Source organism: Mustelus asterias, unplaced genomic scaffold (genome assembly GCF_964213995.1).
Source record: "Mustelus asterias unplaced genomic scaffold, sMusAst1.hap1.1 HAP1_SCAFFOLD_548, whole genome shotgun sequence".
NCBI lineage: Eukaryota > Metazoa > Chordata > Chondrichthyes > Carcharhiniformes > Triakidae > Mustelus > Mustelus asterias.
The window spans coordinates 91,396-106,915 of NW_027590498.1; the positions used below are offsets into that span (position 1 = coordinate 91,396).

Below are 15,520 nucleotides of genomic sequence, written 5' to 3' on the forward strand. Positions count from 1 at the left end.
CAGTTCCCTCGAACTTTTAAAGCATTTCCCGCATTCTGCGCATTTGAAAGGTCTTTCGTCCGTATGAACCTGCTTGTGTCTCAGCAGGATAGATGAACTAGTAAATCCCTTCTCACACACTGAGCAAGTGAATGGTCTCTCCCTCGTGTGAACGCGCTGGTGTTGGTGCAGATGCGCATTGCGATTAAATCCCTTCCCACACTCGGAGCAGCTAAACAGCTTTTCCCTGGTGTGACAGAGTCTATGCATTTCCAGATCAGATGGGAAATTAAATTCCTTCCCACAGTCCCCACATTTACACAACTTCTTTCCAGTGTGACTGCGTTTGTGTTTCGACAGGCCAGATGATCGACTGTAGCCTTGTCCACACACAGCACACATAAACGGTTTCTCTCCACTGTGAATGGTGCTTTTTTCATCCATGTTCAAAGTAAAATGATAGTCGGGTTACGATAAATTGGGTAATTCTGTCAGATTCTGCTGTGGGTTTGAATGTCCCGGCTGCATATCCTTCTCTTCAAATATTCTGAGAGATTTAAAACAGAAAAAAAGAGAGAGTGAGAAAACCCACAAGATCACAAAGGCAGTTTGTAAAATTGAACGGAATGGATCTGCTGGTTTATGGAACCAACATGAGGGCAGGAAACTTGCCACAGCAATGGGATGAGAGAGAAAGAGGTGAGAGAGGCAGAGCGAAGTAGAGATTTTTTATAGATGTACAACTTGACAGGAACTGTGACAGAATCTCCCAAACCCTCAATCTCCGCAGTCTAGAATGACTAGGGGAAGCAGCCATATGTGAACATCACCTCCAAGCTGCCCTTCACATCAGCCTGATGTTTAATTTGTCTGACACCAGTCCTCCAATAATAAACTGGGAAATCTGAAGACATTGTCCAATTCCTGGCTGCTGACTTTTCCTCACAACTGTGGCAGAACCAATCTGTATCATTGTGTTTTGTTTTAATTAATGGGATGTGAGCATTGCTGGCTGGGCCGATGTTAATTGTCCATCCCTAACCATATTGCCAAATAAGGATGGCAGATTTCCTTTCCTAAAGGATTTTAGTGAACCAAGATGGGTTTCTACAATTGTCATTAGCCTTTTAAAATTTTATTTTCATTGAATTCAAATGGCTCCCAGATCTTGACCTGGGTCTCCTGGCTCCTCGTCCAGCGACAATGCCATTACGGGGAGTTGATGGCCAAGTGGTCTTGTCACTGGACTATTTAATCCAGAAACTCAGCCAATGTTCTGGGGACCCAGGTTCGAATCCCACCACAGCAAGTTGCTCTCACTGCCCTCTCTCCCTCTCTCCCACCATGGCAAGTGGGGGAATTTGAATTCAATAAACAAAGAATTAGCTGGAATTAAGAATCTACCGATGACCATGTAACCATTGTTGTAAAAGCCTATTTGGAAATCTGCCATCCTTACTCCGTCTGGCCTACCCATGACTCCAGAGCTACAGCTATGTGCTTGACTCTCAACTGCCCTCAGGCAATTAGGGATGGGCAATAAATGCTGGTCAGCCAGCAGTGACCACGTCCCATGAATGAATAATAACACCACCACCTTCCCTCAGACTGGACCCCAAGATGAGTTTCTGACCACATTTCCATGTCATCATTAGAATCCTATTTTGGTCAGAGTATCATCAAACTTCACCTTTGCCTCATCTCATTGTCCACTGAAACCCTCATCTTACCCTCACAAGCTTCTGGTTAAGACACCACCTTAATGTTTGAAATGATTTTTCAAATCTCTTCATGGCCTTGACTCTCATGATCTCTATAATCTCCTCCAGATGCACAATGCTGACATATCGCCACTCCTCTAATTCTGGTCTCCTCGCTCTCGACAGCTGTCCACCTCCCTTTCCTCTTTAAAATCTACTTCTTTGACCAAGCTTTTAGATATCTGCCCAAATATTTCCTAACGTGACTGATTGTTAATTGCTGGAAATACTCAACAGGCCGAGTACTAACTGTGGCGAGAAAAAGAGACAGAATGAACAATTCAGGAAGGTACTGCAGAATGAAATTTGAAGAATAAAAATGGTGCAGGATTTGATGGTCAATAAACTCAGAAGTGGAAGAGAAATTGACTAGAGTACAGGAAAAAGAAATGCCCTGATGCTGAAAGATGCACGGTGGCACAGTGGTTAGCACTGCTGCCTCACAGCACCAGGGACCCGGGTTGAATTCCAGCCTTGGGTGACTGTCAGTGTGGTGTTTGCACATTCTCCCTGTGCTGGCATGGGTTTCCTCCCACTCCAGAAATGTGCAGGTTAGGTGGATTGGTCAAGCTAAATTGCCCATTACTGTCAGAGGGGTTAACAGGGTAAATATGTGAGGTTACGGGGATAGGGCCAGGGTGGGATTATTGCAGGTGCAAACCTGATGGACTGAATGACCTCCTTCTGCACTGTAGGTATTCCATGATTCTATGCTGTGGGAAGATAAAGCTAGTAATTTTTTTAAAAAGTCATTCACAGGAGAAGGACTGGCCCATCCCTAATTGCCCTTGGACTGAGTAGCTTGCTGAGCCATTTCAGAAGGCAGATAAGAGTCAGCCACATTGCTGAAAGTCTGGAGTCACATGTAGGCCAGGCCAGGTAAGGACAGCAGATTTTCTTCCCTAAAGGGTATTAGTGAACCAGATAGGCTTTTAACAACAATCGACAATGGTTTCATGGTCATCAGTAAACACTAAATTCCAGATTTTTTGACTGCATTTAAATTTCACCATCAATACACAGTCTGGGGAGAGACAGCAGTTGAAACTTCATTTAGACAATGTAACGGTAAAATATTAAACACAGTTAAAACACACCCAGCATTAGAGACAGAGGGAAGTTAGACAATGACAGAAAGGTGATCAGGGAGGGCAGAGGTAAAACTGAGCAATGGATGGACATGGATTCAGATCCACAGTAAAGAAGTCAGACCAGCCACACGTGGAACCTCTCTCAGATAACAGAACACACCACTAAAAACTTTGAATTTCAGAGGAATGGTCACAAGCACTCGCCTCTGAAACAATGCCGCTGTTTTAAAGATAAATCTGCTTCTGGGAGCTGCAGCTGGAAAGATCAGAAACCAGAGAGAGAGATTTCAAAACTCCCGCCACTGTGGGAACCCCGGAAGTGGGCGTGATGACACCACAATGGTGAGTGCGTGATGGCGTCACCGCATAGTTGCGACTGCGCGATTAGCTCAGAATCTGCACGTGCGCAAACACGTTGACAGGCCGTTCCAAGGGAAACTGCGCTTGCGCTGGCAGTGCAGATGCACAGTCTTGCAGTTGGATGTTGGGACATGTTGTGTCTGAACAAAGGAGAGTGAATCACCCAACAAACCCTCAACATGATCAGAACCACTTCACTCAGGTTCATTCACTGCAGTCCAGCTTGTATTTTCATATCACCTGATGAAGCAGCAGCGCTCGAAAGCTCATGGTTCCAGATAAACCTGTTGGACTCTAACCTGGTGTTGTGAGACTTCTTACTATTTTTATATCATAAGTGCCTGTTCCCCACATCCCTCCACCAGGGGCAGCACGGTGGTTAGTACTGGTGCCTCACAGCACCAGGGACCCAGGTTCAATTTCCGGCTTGGGTTACTTTCTATGCAGAGTCTGCATCTTCTCCCCGGGTCTGTGTAGGTTTTCTCCAGGTGCTCCGGTTTCTTCCCACTGTCCAAAAGACATGCTGGTTAGGTGCATTGGCCATGCTAAATTCTCCCTCAGTGTACCCGAACAGGTGCCGGAGTGTGGTGACTAGGGGATTTTAACAGTAATTTCATTGCAGTGTTAAAGTAAGCCCACTTGTGACTAATAAAAAAAATACTTTTACTTTACCTTCGAATATTCAATCTTTCAAAGTTTATCTTATCCTCTGTGTCTTCAATTCTTCCGGGTTAATCATTGTAACAATTCTCTGTTTTGATTTGATTTATTGTCACATTTATTGGGATACAGTGAAAGTATTGTGTCTGAACAGCGTGCAAGAAAATAAATACTGTTCATAGAGTACATAGCGGAGAAGGAAAGGCTGCAGAATATAATGTTGCACTTACAGATAGGGTCGAGAGAAAGATCTGCATTCAAAAGTCTGATGGTGGCAAAGAACAATACAGCACAGGAACAGGCCCTTCGGCCCTCCAAGCCCGCGCTGCTCCCTGGTCCAAACTAGACCATTCTTTTGTATCCCTCCATTCCCACTCCGTTCATATGGCTATCTAGATAAGTCTTAAATGTTCCCAGTGTGTCCGCCTCCACCACCTTGCCTGGCAGCGCATTCCAGGCCCCCACCACCCTCTGTGTAAAATATGTCCGTCTGATATCTGTGTTAAACCTCCCCCCTTTCACCTTGAACCTATGACTCCTCATGAATGTCACCACCGACCTGGGGAAAAGCTTCCCACCGTTCACCCTATCTATGCCTTTCATAATCTTATACACCTCTATAAAGTCTCCCCTCATCCTCCGTCTTTCCAGGGAGAACAACCCCAGTTTACCCAATCTCTCCTCATAACTAAGCCCCTCCATACCAGGCAACATCCTGGTAAACCTCCTCTGTACTCTCTCCAAAGCCTCCACGTCCTTCTGGTAGTGTGGCGACCAGAACTGGACGCATATTCCAAATGCGGCCGAACCAACGTTCTATACATCTGCAACATCAGACCCCAACTTTTATACTCTATGCCCCGTCCTATAAAGGCAAGCATGCCATATGCCTTCTTGACCACCTTCTCCACCTGTGACGTCACCTTCAAGGATCTGTGGACTTGCACACCCAGGTCCCTCTGCGTATCTACACCCTTTATGGTTCTGCCATTTATCGTATAGCTCCTCCCTACATAAATTCATAATGCTAAAGTGCAAAGGGACTTGGGAGTCCTAGTCCAGGATTCTCTAAAGGTAAACTTGCAGGTTGAGTCCGTAATTAAGAAAGCAAATGTAATGTTGTCATTTATCTCAAGAGGCTTGGAATACAAAAGCAGGGATGTACTTCTGAGGCTTTATAAAGCACTGGTTAGGCCCCATTTGGAGTACTGTGAGCAATTTTGGGCCCCACACCTCAGGAAGGACATACTGGCACTGGAGCGGGTCCAGCGGAGATTCACACGGATGATCCCAGGAATGGTAGGCCTGACATACGATGAACGTCTGAGGATCGTGGGATTATATTCATTGGAGTTTAGGAGGTTGAGGGGAGATCTGATAGAAACTTACAAGATAATGAACGGCTTAGATAGGATGGACGTAGGGAAGTTGTTTCCATTAACAGGGGAGACTAGGACGCGGGGGCACAGCCTTAGAATAAAAGGGAGTCACTTTAGAACAGAGATGAGGAGAAATTTCTTCAGCCAGAGAGTGGTGGGTCTGTGGAATTCATTGCCACAGAGGGCTGTGGAGGCCGAGACGTTGAGCGTCTTCAAGACAGAAATTGATAAATTCTTGATTTCTCGAGGAATTAAGGGCTATGGGGAGAGAGCGGGTAAATGGAGTTGAAATCAACCATGATTGAATGGTGGAGTGGACTCGATGGGCCGAATGGCCTTACTTCCGCTCCTATGTCTTATGGTCTTATGGTCTTATTATTTCTACCAAAATGCATCACTTCGCATTCATCAGGATTGAACTCCATCTGCCATTTCTTTGCCCAAATTTCCAGCCTATCTATATCCTTCTGTAGCTTCTGACAATGCTCCTCACTATCTGCAAGTCCTGCCAATTTTGTGTTGTCCGCAAACAGGGAAGAAGCTGTTCTTGAGTCCGCTAGTACATCATCTCACCTTTAAAAAAATGATCTCAACTTTAAACTTTAACCTGGCTTTACATGTCCAGATTCAGCACCAATCCAGGATTAAGTTATAACCATAACCTTTTCTTCATGGGATAGGAAATTGTGAATTTCTTGTTATAAACCATTCCTGAAATGCTGCTGGTCCTGGAATGTAAAAGGGAAATTTGTGCTGATCTAGATTAAAGGGAACTGACCAAAATCAGTTGATCCTTTCAATTAGGTAAATATGGAAAAATGATTTCCTCTGGTGGGGAATCAAGAACAAGGGAACATTGTGTGAAAGATTGGAGCTCAGAGTGAAATCGGGCAGTAATTCTTCAACTGTGACGAAAAGTCAAAGGACCTGAAACCTTAACTCTGCTTTCTCTCTTGATAAATATGGGCAGACACGCTGAGTTTTTCCAGTTCTTGTAGCAATTCCACATGGAAATAGAAAACAAAGGGTGGAAAATCAGATTTAGGAGAATGATTCCAGGAATGAGAAACTTCAGTGATGAAGACAGATTGGAGAATTTGGGACTCTTTCACTTGGAGAAAAGACTGAGAGGAGATTTGATAGAAACATTCAAAATCATGGCGTGCAGAAGAGATTCACTGAGACAATCACAGGGAATAGAGGCTTTAGTTATCAGAAAAGATTCTAGAAACTGGGGCTCTTTTCACGAGAACTGATTGAAAATCTGGGGATGGGTTCAAAATTTTATCAGGCAAATGAGAAAAAACTATTTCCCAAGTCGATGAGTCAGCAACTAACAGACATCAGATTTAAATCATCACCAAAAGACTCAGAGCCAAGGATGAAATATTGAACAGATTGTACAACATTGAATTGGACTCTCACTGTCCCTGTGGATTTGTGATGTGGAGTTGCTGGTGTTGGACTGGGGTAGGCACAGTAAGTAGTCTCACAACACCAGGTTAAAGTCCAATGGGTTTATTTGGTAGCATGAGCTTTTGGAGCGCTGCTCCTTCATAACGCACTCACCTGATGAAGGAGCGGCGCTCTGAAAGCTCGTGCTACCAAATAAACCTGTTGGACTTTAACCTGGTGTTGTGAGACTACTTCCTGTGGATTTGTGTCCACACTGTCCCATTAAACACTGAGGACAGCTACATGGCTGTGTTACCGACACCTCCTCAGGATATCCAGGCTAAGAGAGACACTCTTGAAGGAATGGGCAGCTGGGACTTGTCCATGAGGGTAACCAGAGGTTTGAAAACTGAAATAATCCACAGTAATGATGAGGTGTTAGTCTTGTCTCAGTGGTTGCTTTCTCATATCTGAGTCAGGAGGCTGTGTTTTCAAATCCAGAGAATTGAACAGAAATTCCAGGCTGACATTCCACTGCAGTACTGAGGGAGCCCCGCACTGTCAGAGGTCCTGTGTTCCAAGTGAGACTGAACAGTCAGGCATAAGAGATCCATTGATGCTCTTTCAAAGAGCAGGGGATTTCTCCCCAGAGTCTTGATCAACCTTTATCCCTCAATCAAGATCACTCAAATACATTATCTGGATTATATTCTATGGGATCTTGCTGCGCAAATGAGCTGCTGCATTTCCAACACTGTCTGATTGGCCAGAAAAGCTTTGGAACAACCTGATGTCAGGAAAGGCTCAACACAAATATAAATGTTCCTTCAACTGAGAGAAGACCCAGAAATGGAACAGTGGAGAACAGGATTTCAGTTAGTCTCTTAACAAATACGCAACACACCGGGTGTTTGACACTGAGCTAATTTATTTCACCTGTATTCAGAATCTTAAACTCCAGCTCAGTTCTTCGGATGATTAACATAGTCATAGAGGTTTACAGCATGGAAACAGGCCCTTCGGCCCAACTTGTCCATGCTGCCCTTTTTTTTAAACCCCTAAGCTAATCCCAATTGCCTACATTTGGCCCATATCCCTCTATACACATCTTACCCATGTAACTATCTAAATGCTTTTTAAAAGACAAAATTGTACCCGCCTCTACTACTACCTCTGGCAGCTTGTTCCAGACACTCACCACCCTCTGTATGAAGAAATTGCCCCTCTGGACACTTTTGTATCTCTCCCCTCTCACCTTAAACCTTTGCCCTCTCGTTTTAGACTCCCCTACCTTTGGGAAAAGATATTGACTATCCAGCTGATCTGGCCCCTCATTATTTTATAGACCTCTATAAGATCACCCCTCAGCCTCCTACGCTCCAGAGAAAAAAGTCCCAGTCTATCCAGCCTCTCCTTATAACTCAAACCATCAAGTCCCGGTAGCACCTGAGTAAATCTTTTCTGCACTCTTTCTAGTTTAATAATATCCTTTCTATAATAGGGTGACCAGAACCGCACACAGTATTCCAATTGTGGCCTTACCAATGTCTTGTACAACATCAACAGAAACAAACTGAAAAAGTTAGAATGAACATGGTTCAATCCAGGATGTGATTAACAGCAGCAATAACAGCAGAATCCAATCTCTGCTGTTACTTGTGAACCCGCTGGTGTCTCAGTAGGTGGGATGAATTAGTGAATCTCTTCCCACACAGGGAACAGGTGAATGGCCTCTCCCCTGTGTAAACTTCTTTGTATCTCAGTAGGTGGGATGACTGAATGAATCCCTTCCCACATTCGGAGCAGGTGAATGGCCTCTCCCCAGTGTGAACTTGCTGGTGTGTCTGCAGGTTGGATGATTGATCCCTTCCCACACGCAGAGAAGGTCTCTGCTCAGTGTGAATACGGTGGTGAGTCAGCAAATATGGTTTCCTTTTAAAACTGTTCTCAGAGTCAGAGCAAGTGAAAAGTTTGTTCTCAGAATGAACAAGATGGTGTGTCTGAAGACAGGATAACTGAGTGAATCCTTTCCCACACCCAGAGCAGGTGAATGGCCGTTCCCCTGTGTGACTGCGTCGATGAGCTTCCAGATTGGATGGAGAACTGAATCCTTTCCCACAGACCTCACATTTCCACGGTTTCTCCATGGTGTTGGTATCCGTGTGTCTCTCCAGGTTGGATGATCAGTTGAAGCCTCATCCATACACAGAATATCTGTACAGTTTCTTCTCGCTGTGAATGGTGTGATGTTTTTCAGGCTGTGTAACTGGTTAAAGCTCTTTCCACAGTCAGTTCACTGGAACACTCGCACTCTGGTGTGTGTGTGTCTCAGTGATTTTCCAGTCATACTGATGTTTGAAATCTTTTCCCACAGACAGAACAGACCAACATTTCTCCTTCCACATTCAAAGGTCGATAATATTCGGCTCCTGATGAATTGAGTGAATTTTTCAGATATTGAAATGTGTTTCTCGACTGTAACTCCCTGTGGGAAAGGTGTTGAAAAAAGCTGTCAATGCAGGGACAAGATAACATTCAGAACAAACATTTCTTTTGGTTTGAGTTTGCTGTGTGTAAATCTTCCCCTTCTAACCCTCTGTAAGAGGAATTCCCAAAATCCATCACTGTCAGTCCAGGATACAAACTCTGAATTTGGTTATCTGAAGGGGATGAATGATCCGGGTTACAGGGAGGAGGCAGGGGAATAGCTCTCCATGAATTGCTCGTTCCGAGAGCCAGCACAGACGCAATGGGCCAAATGGCCTCTTTCTGTGCTGTAACAATTCTGGGAAATTCACAACATTCCCTCCTCCGAGCCCAGGATGACGACACATTTGATTTGATTTATTATTGTCACATGTGAAAAGTAATGTTTCTTGCGCGCTGTGCAGACAAAACATACCATTCATCGAGTACATAAGGGAGAAGGAAAGGAGAGAGTGCAGATTACAGTATTTCAGTCATAGTTAGGGTGAAGAGAAAGATCAGATTAATATGTGTACATGTGACCAGCTGCTCATTGCCCCCTATGAGGATGGCGGCTGTTAACCTGGGCCCATCACCCGGGCAATGCCCAGAGCTGCCAACCCTAATGGGGCAAATGTGGATTTGGGATTTGCAGCCTGAGGGAAGTGTTTGTGAATCTTCCTCGCCCACACACTGACTCTCTGCCATCCTGCCACTGATTGTGCAAGAAATCATTTGATTTTTAAAACTGGGATGTTAACAGGAGGGAAAGCTGAGTAAATCCTGTCAGAGACAGGAAGTGTCTGAACCCTTTCTCAGTGTGACTGTCCGACTGTGTCACTGAATGGGACGAGTTAATCCCTTTCATCATGCAGCTGGTAAGCTCTCCCCCAGCAGGACTGGATCGAGCTTCCAGCTCAGATAGGTGACTGAATCCCACCCTCAGTCAATATCAACAACAAGCTGCATTTATATAGCACCTCTACCATCCTCAACACACCCCAAAACCCTTCACAGGAACGTTGACGGTCTCACAGTGGGCTCTGATGAAAGGTCATCGAGCAAACATGAAGACTGTTTCTCCCTTCATAGATGGAGACTGAACATCTGAGTATTTCCCAAACCTGGAGGATTTTGCTTTTGGCCAATGTTAAGACCTGTGATTCCTGATATGTTTGAGTTTAAATCTCCAATTTGGTCCCCAGAATACCCAGGAAAATATCTGTAAAGTAAAAAGGAGGCAGGAGTTATACAATAAATGGCAGAGCCATCAAGAGTATAGAAACACAGAGGGACCTAGGTGTGCAAGTCCACAAATCCTTGAAGGTGGCAACGCAGGTGGAGAAGGTGGTGAAGAAGGCATATGGGATGCTTGCCTTTATAGGACAGGGTATAGAGTATAAAAGCTGGAGTCTGATGATGCAGCTGTATAGAACGCTGGTTAGGCCACATTTGGAGTACTGCGTCCAGTTCTGGTCGCCGCACTACCAGAAGGACGTGGAGGCGTTAGAGAGAGTGCAGAGAAGGTTTACCAGGATGTTGCCTGGTATGGAGGATCTTAGCTATGAGGAGAGATTGGGTAAACTGGGGTTGTTCTCCCTGGAAAGACGGAGAATGAGGGGAGATCTAATAGAGGTGTACAAGATTATGAATGGTATAGATAGGGTGAACAGTGGGAAGCTTTTTCCCAGATCAGAAGTGACGGTCACGAGGGGTCACGGGCTCAAGGTGAGAGGGTCGAAGTATAACTCAGATATTAGAGCGATGTTTTTTACACAGAGGGTGGTGGGCGCTGCCAAGTAGGGTGGTGGAGGCAGACACGCTGACATCGTTTAAGACTTACCTGGATAGTCACATGAGCAGCCTGGGAATGGAGGGATACAAACGATTGGTCTCGTTGGACCAAGGAGCGGCACAGGCTTGGAGGGCCGAAGGGCCTGTTTCCTGTGCTGTACTGTTCTTTGTTCTTTGGTTACAGGGAAGGTGGAAGCTCTTCATACCGGATGACACCAATCTCTTTATACCCGAAACAAACCAAGACCACAGTCACTGACACCAATCTCCTTCTGTCTGATATAAACCCCACACTGACACCAATCTCCTCCTGTCTGATATAAACCCCACACTGACACCAATCTCCTCCTGTCTGATATAAACCCCACACTGACACCAATCTCCTCCTGTCTGATATAAACCCCACAGTCACTGACACCAATCTCCTCCTGTCTGATATAAACCCCACACTGACACCAATCTCCTCCTGTCTGATATAAACCCCACACTGACACCAATCTCCTCCTGTCTGATATAAACCCCACACTGACACCAATCTCCTCCTGTCTGATATAAACCCCACACTGACACCAATCTCCTCCTGTCTGATATAAACCCCACACTGACACCAATCTCCTCCTGTCTGATATAAACCCCACACTGACACCAATCTCCTCCTGTCTGATATAAACCCCACACTGACACCAATCTCCTCCTGTCTGATATAAACCCGTGTGGTTTTTGCTACCAAATAAACCTGTTGGACTTTAACCTGGTGTTGTTAAACTTCTTACTGTGATATAAACCCCACAGTCACTTTAACCTGGTGTTGTTAAACTTCTTACTGTGTTTACCCCAGTCCAACGCCGGCATCTCCACATCATGATATAAACCCCACAGTCACTGACACCAACCTCCTCCTGTCTGATACAAAACCCCACACTGACACCAATCTCCTCCTGTCTGATATAAACCCCAGCCACTGACACCAACCTCCTCCTATCTGATTATAATGTAGCCCCACATTCTCAGAAAGAATATACACAAGTTTGTTATTTCGATTGGACTTTTTCCATTCCTGAGCTGAGGGGATTTCTGTACCACACGGGATGGGTAACATTTGGAGCCTCTCAATTCTCCATCAATTCCCATTCCCCTTCTTTCTGGTGGATAACGGAGCTCTCACTGTGTGTAATGTGCAGGTCAGCAAGAATTGTCAGCAAGGATTAATCAGCACTTTCTAATTGGAGATGTTCATCAGTGGAACCTCTCAAACATTTGTAGAGTTTGAACCAAAGATCAATTTAGGATTCAAGTAAAAGTTTAATACTTGTGCGAAAATAATTGCTGGTGGAATTCTCTGAATTCAGGGGAATGACCATAGACACATATTCTGAAAGGGAGACTGCAGGCCCAAGAACATAATCAGCCAATTATGGTTGTTAACATCAGATAAAGAAACCTGAATTGTCAGAATGAAATGGTTCAGTACTGGGCATTGTGAATGCCAGCAACATCAGTGGAATCCAAACCCTTCAGTCACTTGTGAACTTGCTGGTGTGTCAGCAGGTGGGCTGACTGACTGAATCCCCTCTCACACACTGAACAGGTGAATGGCTTCTCCCGGGTATGAATTCGCTGGTGTGTCAGAAGGTTGGATGAAGTTGTGAACCCTTTCTCACACATGGAACAAATGAATGGCCTCTTGCCAGTATGAACGCGCTGGTGTGTCAGAAGGTTTGATGAATTAGTGAATCTCTTCTCACACACAGAGCAGGTGAATGGCCTCTCCCCAGTGTGAACTCGCTGGTGTGTCAGCAGCTGGGATAACTGAGTGAATCCCCTCCCACAAACAGAGCAGGTGAATGGCTTCTCTCCAGTATGAACTCTCCAGTGTATCAGAAGCTCAGATGACTGCGCAAATCCCTTCCCACACACACAACAGGGGAACGGTCTCTCCCCTGTGTGAAATCGCTGGTGTCTCAGCAGAGTGGTTGACTGAGTGAATCCCTTCCCACACACAGAGCAGGTGAATGGCTTCTCTCCAGTGTGACTGCGTCGATGAATTTCCAGCAGGGATGGGTATTTGAATCCCTTTCCACAATCCCCACATTTACACGGTTTCCCTGTGGTGCTGGTATCCTTGTTTCTCTCCAGGTTGGTTGATCAGTTCAAGCCTCGTACATAGTACACGTGGATTCTATCTGCTTCAAATGTTGAAATGTTTTAAAGGCTATGCAACTTGTTAAAACAATCTTCCCTCCACATTCAAAGGCCAATGATACTCACACTCTGATTCATTGAGTATCAGATGTTGATGCGATGTTTGGTTTGCATTTCCTATCTCCAAATCCTCTGCTTCTAATAACCTGATAAAGGAGTTTAAAAAGTCATCACTGTCAGTACAAGATGGAAATTCAGAACAGACAGTTCTCATTTGGTGGAATATTTTTCACTTTCATTCCCCAAATGACTTTGACCCTGAATTGATCCTTAATTAAATATTTTCTCCACAAATCCTCAGCTTCTAATATGCTGTCAATGGGGTTTACAAATGTAACCAAATGTCAGTCCAGGACAGAAACTCTGAACAGACAATTCTAGTTTCTCTGGAACATTTTATCCTATCTTGTTCCCCCAAATCTGTCAATTCCCGTCCCACACACTCTCTGGATATCCAAATTAAGTTTTAGATAATTTTTTCCAGATCCTTTTAAAGTAAAGTCCATTTATTAGTCACAAGTAGGCTTACATTAACACTGCAATGAAGTTACCATGAAAATCCCCGAGTCGCCACACTCCAGCGTCTGTTCGGGTACACTGAGAGAGAATTTAGCATGGCCAATGCACCTAACCAGCACATTTTTCAGATTGTGGGAGGAAACCGGAGCACCCGGAGGAAACCCACGCAGACACGGGGAGGACATGCAAACTCCACACAGACCCAATCCGGGAAACGAACCCAGGTCCCTGGCGCTGAAAAGCAGCAGTGCTAACCACTGTACCTGACAAATTTAACAAAAAAATCCAATTTTAACAAAAATAACAAACTGAACATAATTTCATTCATACCTTGTGACAAAACAGGAATCTGAATCTTGTGCCAGAATGGAATGTGTGGAGATTTTCTCAGAGAAGCCTCAGTCACCCTCACTGAGACTAACTTTAAATTGTAAATTGTATTAATTGAATGGATTTGAAGCCCTGTCCCCAGAACATTGTGCTGTCTCTCTGGATTACTAATGCAGTGACATTGTCACTCGGTCAGTGTGTCCCCTTCTCTCTTTGTTGGAGATGGTTTGAGGGGAGAAGCCGGAAGCAGTGGACAGGGAGAGTGGAGAATGTTCATTGTAAACCCCGCCCCCCCGGCACTGACCTCTCACCCGACACCTCACAATGCCCGGGGACTGATTGACGGCAGCTCCGGGCCAATAGAAGGAGAGGAGGCTGGACGGTCGCGAGGGAGCTGCTGGTCCTCCGACCAATCGGAGTGAATGAGGGGCGGGGCTGAGTGAAGCATGCGCAGTGTGATTAATGGCGGTGGAGACATTCTTTCTCGGATCCACAATCAGTAAAGGTGGGAATGGCGGGGCGGAGGACGCGATAGACCAGGCGGGGGTTTGGAGAGGCGTCCTAAACATGTTACGTAAGCTGCGAACTCTTAAAAAGAACCCAGCGATATCAGAGGATGGTCCCGGCCCTCAGCGCAGAGCCTCAGCATTCTCCCAGTTACAGACCCGGGTTAATCAGGGCCATCGTCATCGGGGCACGAGCAACACGGCGCGTGCGCAGTCGCCGTCTTCAGTCGGCGCACAAGCAACACGGCGCATGCGCAGTAGCCGTCTTCAGTCGGCGCACGAGCAACACGGCGCATGCGCAGTCGCCATCTTTGTTTGGGGCAATGTTTTGGAATTACCACTGACAGAATGTGAATAATTTGACCATCAAACTGCTTTACCCTTTCACTTCCAATTTCTTACTGACGAGAACAACGATATCAGGGCAGTTGCAATCATTTATATTCATATTGTGTCTTTAACATAATAAAACAGCCCCAGACATTTTCTCACAAATATTAGACAGTGACATTTGATACTGAGCTATATTAGGACAGGTGACCAAATGTTTGGTCAAAGAGGTGGGTTTTAAAGAAAGCAGAGGTGATGGACAGGCAGAGAGATTTGAAGAAGAGATTGCAGAGCTTGTGGCCTGTGCAACTGAAAGGATGATTTGTAATGGTATAATGATTAAAACTGAGAATGCTCAAGAGGAATTAGATTATCGTTGAGATCTCAGAGGAGTGTGTGGCTGGAGAAGATTAGACACAGGAATGATTGTAACCATGGAGGAAAACAAAGATGAGAATTTTATAATTCTGATGCTTCTTAAAAGGAAGCATTTGTAGATCAGCAAGCATAGGGGCGATGGGTGAACATGATTTGGTGTGAGTAAGCATATGGGCAGTTTAGGATGGTTTGGAGGGGGTTGCTTAATGTTGGAGGCCGGTTGGAACTGTATTGGAATTGTTTAGTCTGGAGGTAAGAAAGGAATGGATGATGGATTCTGCAGCGACATGATGGCACAGTGGTTAGCACTGCTGCCTCACAGTGCCAGGGACCCGGGTTTGATTCCCAGCTTGGGTCACTGTCTGTCTGGA

General features: G+C 45.2%; 2 protein-coding genes across 2 annotated transcripts in view; one reads left to right on the forward strand and one right to left on the reverse strand.

Moving 5' to 3' along the window:
* Positions 1-7,537: 7,537 nt before the first annotated feature.
* Positions 7,538-14,230, reverse strand: LOC144486982 (uncharacterized). Its single transcript, XM_078205023.1, has 3 exons — positions 13,936-14,230; positions 13,153-13,232; positions 7,538-9,109 (listed from the first exon to the last, which is right to left on the reverse strand). Exon 3 carries the CDS (start codon positions 8,769-8,771, stop codon positions 8,277-8,279), a length of 495 nt encoding a protein of 164 aa, XP_078061149.1. The 5' UTR covers positions 8,772-9,109; positions 13,153-13,232; positions 13,936-14,230; the 3' UTR covers positions 7,538-8,276.
* The window catches only part of LOC144486984 (uncharacterized), an 86,357-nt gene continuing 84,893 nt past the window's right edge, over positions 14,057-15,520 (forward strand). The window contains 1 exon segment of the mRNA XM_078205025.1: positions 14,057-14,440. The gene's annotated coding sequence lies outside the window, so the exon portion shown is untranslated.

What these genes read in the sequence shown, in the direction of transcription:
- LOC144486982 (XM_078205023.1), bottom strand. Translation starts at nt 8,771, where the DNA reads ATGGAGAAACCGTGGAAATGTGAGGTCTGTGGGAAAGGATTCAGTTCT.